The following is an 8355-nucleotide window of genomic DNA, read 5'->3' as shown; positions in this document are numbered from 1 at the left end:
GGGTTTTTTTAAGTGGGTTTTATTGAAAAAACCCACCCGGTTTTTTTTGGGTTGAGTAAAATACCAACAACCCTGCATTTCAATAGGCTACCAGTCATCATCATCAGAGGCCATCTCCGCTTGCAGCAGATTGCGCATCAACATGGGTTAATTGTTTCTGAGAGTGGCTATTTTGAGCTAACTCTCCCAGTGTCACCAATACCTGAATGTTGTCTTGCCTTCGGTTTGGTGTCTGCCGCGTTTTCTTTTTCCTTTAACTTTATCTTCTATGCAGACTTTGCTGATTCCAAGTATAATATTGATCTTTTGGTGTGGCCGAACAGTTTTAGAACTTTTGATTTTATTGTTGCTGCAATTGGATGTAGCTTTGTCATTGTCAATAGATCTTCTATTTTGGTGTGGTCAAGTAGCTTTTTGTTGGGACATGATTCTTATGATGTGATTTTGGAAAGTACGGTACCGTAGTGAGTTTTTGCAATGGTGATGAAACCACCAATTTATGCATTTTAAACTGTAGAGCATAACTGGTAAAATGTAAGTTTTAAAAAATGTTGATTTCAGTTTGTTGAAGGTTAAGAGCTTTTTATTTTATTCGAACGCTGTCCAGCCTTAGGCAATTCAGTGTTGTACTGCAGTTTTTCCAGGTTGCCACTACCTGCTTTTAAATTTACTTACGGTACCGGTATATATGTTCTTTGACTAAAATCATCAAGTAGAACTTTGATCGAATGTGCAGAAAGCTTCTTCGACTGTCAAAGATATATCTTGCCCCTAATATAGAAATTTTTAAAGAAAAAATAAGAGTTGGTGCTTTGAGAAGTTGTGATCGAGATTAGAGTTGTATGAGAAGCTGTGAATGAAGTACGTTAATTTTCATTTATCATCTCACAGTCACAAGTAGAACTATTCGACCATTTATTTGACTGTTTTACGTCGATATCCCAATAAACTATGTCATATATTTTTCCCAAGTCTCTTTTCTGGTAAGAGATAGGAAGAACCGTGACGTTGATTGTAACAGTTTGTTCCTGTAACAATTGACATGAAGCTTGCATTGATCCTTTAGTTCTGCTAAATATCATTTTCCTTGATGCAGTACTTTTTCAGTTTATGTATTTTTATTTATTTGTTTTAGACTAGTTAGCCTGTATGTTGAAGACTTGATTGGACAGAGAGCGATGGTTCGTACGAAAGCCAGTGTAAATACTGTTAGAGGTATGTTGTTTTAATTTTTGACTGATAAACATACACTGCTTATAGAGTTAATCTGAAAATACCCTTATGTCTTTACAGTTTCTGCAGCAAAGGCACCAAGAAAATATTCGGCACCAGCTTGTCATTCTTCTTCAGTTTCTGCATCACCAGGAGGTAGTGTAATTTACATAAATTTTGTACTATACATGCCAAGAGTAGGGTGCAACCTAATTCGTACCATGAACAATTCGTACCGTCAGTTCGTACCTTGAAAAGATCAAGAGAAACAATTAAAAAAGCCGAAGTCGCTGATCACAGTTTCCGCAAAGTTAGGGTATCGGTTGCAGGCCTCGAAATTCCGGCGGTCATGGCGGACATGACCTCCGGAATGACCTCGAATGTCTGCCGAAGCTGACTCATTGGTCGGTCATAAATGACCGCCGCAAAACGCTTGACAAAAATAGAGCTAATGCAGCAAAAGTATATTTTAAATTTGAATTGTTACAATTGTTTGTTTAACGCGAACAAATACGGAGCTGAAGCAATAATAGTACAGGCAATTGCTTTAAAGATCACATTAGAGTGGCGTGGTTAACGAGCTGATGGCAAAAGTAGCCATTTTTACATCATTTCAACGCCTTGCAATGTTGCCTTGAAATAAAGTTGTCTGAACTTTTCGGCAGGATATGTATTCTAATTTTAACAATGAAGATTATTGCGTTACATTGATCGTTTGTTAAAAAGAAACGTCACAGAGAAGCAAGTCTCAGCTAGGTTCCGCACGTGCTCAGGCGAATGTGGCGACCTTATTCACGCTGATACTGATAGAAATAGAATTTCTGCACAGAAGGGAGGGTGTTAGACTAACACTATTGTGTTAGTTAGTTAACACTAACACTATTGTGGGCTAACACTAATGAGTCACTAATGCGCATTTGTCTGGACGGTCCTGAGCTGGAGATTTACGACACTGCGCCGGCAGTAATCGCTTGGCACAACGATTCTATAACGCGAAAACCACGGAATAAGTGATCGTAGTTGCTTTTGTAATAAGGAAATTTGGATTGTTGTTTTCAATTGTGTTTATTGCGTCATTACACGACTGTCATTAACGCACTGACTTATTTGCAAGCAATCTGCTCCAGTATACTTCAGGGTCGGTTGATTAAGCCATGAACCATTGCAGAGTTATTCTGTTGTAGAAAATCTTCTACAAACACGACTACACAATACTGTAGTGTGATTTTGTGCAAAATCTACATGCAAAAATATGTCCGGTTGAGATATTAAATGTCCGCTGAATGGGCCAGTTCGGTAGGACATGCTTGACCGCCGGAAAAAAGTACAAATTTCGAGGCCTGGGTTGTTAGGGTTAGGGTATCGGAGTATCGGTTATGTATCGGTATCTGCAAACAAACTGAAAAGATTGAAAGAAAAAATAGAGCATCGCTGATCGCAGTTTCCGTTTTTCCGCAAACATTTTAAAATTTCTGGTAATGATCCTAAGAGTTTGCCGAAGTCGCTGATTGCAGTTTCGGCAAACATTTTAAAAGAGTTAGGGTTGATCAGAGTTTTCGCAAACATGTTAAAAGGGTTAGGGTTGGTAACGAGTTAACGACTAGAACATCACACAACTAAGGCGAATGAGAAAATTGAAAAAAGACAACTCATCGGAAAATAGTTAAAACATCGCACTCTTGAGTTTTTGGCGCTAAAAGTAACTACTTTCAATTCTCTCATTTTTGCAAACCATCATTTTTCCCGATATGTTTTCTTTTTTCAATTTTCTCTTTCAATGTAGTTGTGTGATGTTCTAGTCGTTACCGTTAGGGTTAGGGTGTTTCGCAAACAAATAAACTGAAAAGATCGAGAGAAAAAATAAAACAAAGCCGAAGTCGCTGATCGCAGTTTCCGTTTTTCCGCAAACATTTTAAAATTTCCAGTAATGATCCTATGAGTTTGCCAAAGTGGCTGATTGCAGTTTCCGCAAACATTTTAAAAGGGTTAGGGTTGATCGGAGTTTCCGCAAACATTTTAAAATTTCTGGTAATGATCCTAAGAGTTTTTGTTTGCGGAAACTGCGATCAGCGACTTCGGCTTTTTTATTTTTTTCTCTCGATCTTTTCAAGGTACGAACTGACAGTACGAATTGTTCATGGTACGAATTAGGTTGCATCCCCAAGAGTATAGCCTTTGCAGCAGCACATCTCTTATCTTGTGCACTATTTCATTCTAACGTTATTGCTACGAGATGTTTTGTAATTTTAATTGCAATTTAGTTTTCTGAGTGAATCTTTCAAACTTTCAGGCAATGTAATGTCCAAAAAGTGTCCTTCAATGAAAAGCTGTTTAAAAATATATATTTATGCATTGCCTAAAAATGTATGTACCTAAAGCTGTGCTTATGTGGACTGTTGTAAAAGTGTGATAAACGTTAAAGATAAAGAACAAGCGAAAGACTACCCATAAACTATTATTTTGCTTTTTGTAGCTCATTGCACTTCGTACACAAATTTGTTGATGATTTGTAAGTAATAAGTAATTTGTAATTGCTTGATTTTTGTACTTTTTTAATTTTATTAAAGGGGGTAAGAAAGAGAAATCAGTTGGAGGTAATTCGGCCTGTCCTCGTCCCACTCCTGATTGGCAGAAGCCAATAGCTACTTTTTTCACAGTTATTGCACCTAAGAAACATGAGGAAGATTCTCCACCTCCCCAGGTACAAGTCAATCTAATTGCTTAATCAATGTAATAGTGCCGTATGAATGATGTATATTGTTTGACGTTAAAACAGCCACTTCATGTTCAGTTACTTGTTTAGCCAAACTATATTGGCTAAATGTGCTTCAAATAATGTGTGTCATTTCAACCAGTGTATTTTTCAGTAATTATTTACATTCATTATGCGTTCAGTGGCGTAAACAAGATTTTGTTGAGGGGAAGCATTTGATGAAATTACGTTTTCTTTTAGCAATAAAACACCATTTTTCCTATTTTGTAGCCAGTTTGAAAAAACATTAAGCCTACATGTATTGTATAACCGCCTCTTAGCCTACATGTACGTACTGCTTTTTCAATATTCATTGTTAGAATATTACTTTATAGATATTCGGAAATGAAACAGTTATTTCTGATATCTTTTCCTGTCATTGTTTAATATCAATAAATTAGCATACACATTTCAATTATGTGCATTAGATTAAGAGTTGAGCATTTGGATTAGCGTTTTAGAAAACAGATCAATTTTTGGTCAAAATTGTTTTCGCTCAACCAATTTTGCGCGGCATGGTCATGACCCAACGCACTTTCCTCTTTTTATACCACTAGATAATGCGGATATCATAACGTGCTTCTCACTGTCAGTGATATAATTTATAACAAACAACATGAAAAACCTTCAATTTTGTCTCTAGGAAACCAAAGATGTAAGTAGTGAGCCAAACGATAGACCCCTAGAACAGTCTAATGATAACAAGGAAAACCTCAATCCTGAGGAAAACAATGTTGACGAGTTAAATAAAGATGATGAACCTGGACCATCAAGTGGCCATTCATCAAAGCGACCACAAAAGAGAAGGATTCTGTAAGTTTTCATTTTTAAATTCATTTGTAAAATAATTTTGTTAGCCATATGTACCGCTTTACTCTCTTCTTCCAATATGCCAATTAATTACTACTTCTAGCCTGAAAGTAGCCTGTTGGGAAGATCAAGTGCGTTGAATTCAAATTTATTACCTCAAGTTGATTACTTCATTGACATAATTGAATAGCCTAGGCTATCGAGTTTGAAACTACATGGGGTGATTCGCTTTTAGGAGAATGGTCGATTCTGACTCCGAAGAAGAAGATCCGTCCTCACAAAAATGCGTCGTCCGAATGGAAGATGAGATAACAGCATGCTAACCAACCACGCATTTTGAACGTTTGTCATGACCACGCACGAGAGCTGAGCAGCAGTCCTTCGATTGATATGGTCACCCCCAAAGTTGCCATTGTAATCTTATGGGACCTTATTCTCACAAGACTTACAAACAAATACAAACAGTTTCGGGGATCACTTAACAATCATGATTGGAAGTAACTTGTAACAACAGGAACCAGTGCATCGACACTCATTATACTGGTTGCGTTGACTTTAAGACTATCACTATCTGAATTGTGCATTCTTTTTTAATGATTGCTCACTGCTCAGCTTTTGGCAAGTGTCGCTTGCTTTCAAACAGGATTTGATTAGGTATTTGTCAGCTCAAAAATTGATGAGTCTATAGTCTTTCCGTGTTGTTCGTTTTAGTGCATCACGGACGGCACTGTTTTGTGGTGACTCCTGAATCAACTCCAAAGTTAATCGAAATTGTGACTGAAGTGTATTATTTTGATGATGTAGTTCTTGTAATTGTCCATATCAATTTCTGGTACGTTTCCAAAACTAAGGATTTGTTGCCTTGTTTGAAACAGTTGAATGTCGCAATATCTGCCATGCATAGGGCTACCGGGAGAAGATACACGATATTCTGGCGCCGCCGACCTGCGAGATTATTTGGTGCAAATTCTATTTCATCAGTTGAAAAATTTTGCCTTCTGCAGATTTTTTGTTTACCAGTGTCGAATTCCCATCACATTCTTTTCACTAGACGGGTTTGTTATAATGTCAAAGTGATTCATTGTTTGAAAGAAGAAAATAAACGCTGCAGACCAAAAAGCTTATCTACTACTGAAACTGAATAACATATGTTCAATAAATGAAATAAAATTTGCGCGAAGTCTCACGATGATGTGTCCCTGCGACAGATCGGCCCCGTCGGAATGTTCCTAAAAAATAAAATGTTCAAGATCACACAGTGTACAAATTTCTACATACTTTATGGACAAAAAGTGTAAGAAAAGCTATAGAAAGCAGGGACGAATAACGAATAAAAAATTAAAATTAAATTAAAATTTAAAAAAATTAAATTAAAATTTTGCCATACCAAAACAATAAGCCAAGATAACTGCAAACTGCATTGACAACTAATTGTTTTGACTTTTTTGTAAGTTGGGCAATTGGACATGTCACATTCGCATCTTTTCATTTTCATCACCTGAAAAGTATTCTTTAAGTTTTTTATGTTGATGATAGCTTGTAGCCAACTCTATTCCTCGCTGAGAACAGTTATTAACAACAATGATAATTTTATTTTTCTTGCAGAAAAATCTTGTATACCGTATATATTTTTTGTGGATGTAGAGAGGTGTTTTTACAGAGTTTAAAGAGGAATAACTTACAGACTATACTGTAGTTATCAATTATCAAAAAACGGTATACAAAAAATTTATAAATCTTTGATTAGTGAAAAAAAGCAAATGTAATATGCCCAAGTTAAAAAAAATTCTATGCAGTTAGCAGTTATTTTTGTTATTATGTTGGCACACCGCAAAATTTCAATTTGGTTATTTGTCTCTAGCTTGTCTGACACCTTTTGTCTATGAAATATTAAAAAAAATTAAAACATTGATATCTTTGCATATTTAAATTAAATCTAGTAATTACAATAAATTTAGTACCAAACACTATGTGGTTATCAAGAAAACAAATCAATAGCTTTTTTTCCCTAAAGTCTGAACCTTAATTCATTTGTCCAGGCAAACACTCACAATAGTATTTCAATAAAATTTAAAATTTAATTTATGTCGTGGAACCGGTTTTCGTTCATTAGAACTCTTCAGCACAACTGGATCGAAACAAAATTACTTGAAACAAAAATTAGCCTACAAAATTAATAGATGTCACTGTCAGCCTGTACCAAAACGAACGAAAATTTACATACGGTATTAATTAGATAAAATGTATAATATGTAATATGTAAAATTAGACTATGTAATGTAAAATTAGACATTTTATCTAATTAATACCGTATGTAAATTTTCGTTTGTTTTGGTACAGTTATGCTGACAGTGACATCTATTAATTTTGTAGGCTAATTTTTGTTTCAAGTAATTTTGTTTCGATCCAGTTGTGCTGAAGAGTTCTAATGAACGAAAACCGGTTCCACGACATAAATTAAATTTTAAATTTTATTGAAATACTATTGTGAGTGTTTGCCTGGACAAATGAATTAAGGTTCAGACTTTAGGGAAAAAAAGCTATTGATTTGTTTTCTTAGTGATATGCTTTCTGTATTAGGTAGATCGCCCATTTGAGGAAGTGTCATAGTACCAGATCACCTTTTCCAGTTAGTTCTTCCCACTATGTGGTTATCTTGTTTAGTTTGTAAGTTATAGCGACTTTTTATATATCTGACCTGGAATGATCACCATTTCTCATTGACACAAGCTGAATTTTCAAAATGAGAGGGAAATGATCCTCCCTACTGTAGAGTTGGAAAGCTTTTCTGGCTGTGTGAGGTAAAACTAGTTTGAGTCATGTTATTCGAATTAGTTTTAGGGAACATAGTACATGTCGACCAAGAAGCACCTCTTGTATTGCTAAACCTTTTCACGACAAAACTGTTGTTATCGCGGAGTGAAATTTATTTGCTGGTGATGTGCATTGAAGGATTGCTCATGTCTTTTGATATTTTTTTATTCTAAATTGACCACAGAAGTCTTTGAGTAAAAATGTTTATATTGTTGAAAGAAGTAAGAGTATTGTGGAAGATTAATAGTACTCAAGCATCCTTTTTGATTGTAGTATTAATTGTATTTTGAATTGTTTTGTTTAATACCTTGCGACCATACCATGCCAATACATCGATGTCAAGTTATGTTTTACTGTTGGTTTATTTTGCAAAGCGACTGCTGGTGTATCAAATTTAGATTTTATTCGTGAAAAGCTTGCGTTGAATAAAATTTAAGAACAATACTGGGCGATGAAGAGGACAGATATTAGGCGATTGCCAACGACCGAGATGAGGATGGTTCGTTTGATGTGTGACAAGACACTTCCGGACAAAATTGAAAATGATGTCGTGAGAGAGGGAACTGATGTTGAGAATATTGAGTAGGCTACTTGCCTGGTCATCGTCTGAGATGGGTTGAACATCTTGAATAAATGGATGAGAACAATTTCACAAACCGAGTTTGGAATAAGACAGTGACAAGAAAAATGTGGGATGACATAACAAAAATAAACCTGAAAATGGAAGATGCCAACAATAGAGAGATGGAGGAGTCGCTGCAAACAAC

The 8355-nt window shown here is 35.6% G+C and overlaps 1 protein-coding gene across 1 annotated transcript; it reads left to right on the top strand.

The window, feature by feature from the left end:
• The first annotated feature begins 1139 nt into the window (after positions 1-1139).
• LOC145772672 (uncharacterized) lies at positions 1140-8026 on the top strand. Its single transcript, XM_082584545.1, has 5 exons — positions 1140-1215; positions 1294-1368; positions 3780-3913; positions 4608-4777; positions 5010-8026. Exons 1-5 carry the CDS (start codon positions 1179-1181, stop codon positions 5095-5097), a joined length of 504 nt encoding a protein of 167 aa, XP_082440671.1. The 5' UTR covers positions 1140-1178; the 3' UTR covers positions 5098-8026.
• Positions 8027-8355: the final 329 nt, after the last annotated feature.

The sequence above is a fragment of the Aplidium turbinatum genome, chromosome 1 (assembly GCF_918807975.1).
Source record: "Aplidium turbinatum chromosome 1, kaAplTurb1.1, whole genome shotgun sequence".
Lineage (NCBI taxonomy): Eukaryota > Metazoa > Chordata > Ascidiacea > Aplousobranchia > Polyclinidae > Aplidium > Aplidium turbinatum.
Note: the sequence above shows the minus strand (reverse complement) of the source record. Positions and strands in the feature narration are given on the sequence as shown.

What these genes read in the sequence shown, in the direction of transcription:
- LOC145772672 (XM_082584545.1), top strand. Translation starts at nt 1,179, where the DNA reads ATGGTTCGTACGAAAGCCAGTGTAAATACTGTTAGAG. An exon ending in CAGTGTAAATACTGTTAGAG is followed by an intron (nt 1,216 to 1,293) that starts GTATGTTGTTTT and finishes ATGTCTTTACAG; the next exon opens with TTTCTGCAGCAAAGGCACCA. An exon ending in AGTTTCTGCATCACCAGGAG is followed by an intron (nt 1,369 to 3,779) that starts GTAGTGTAATTT and finishes ATTTTATTAAAG; the next exon opens with GGGGTAAGAAAGAGAAATCA.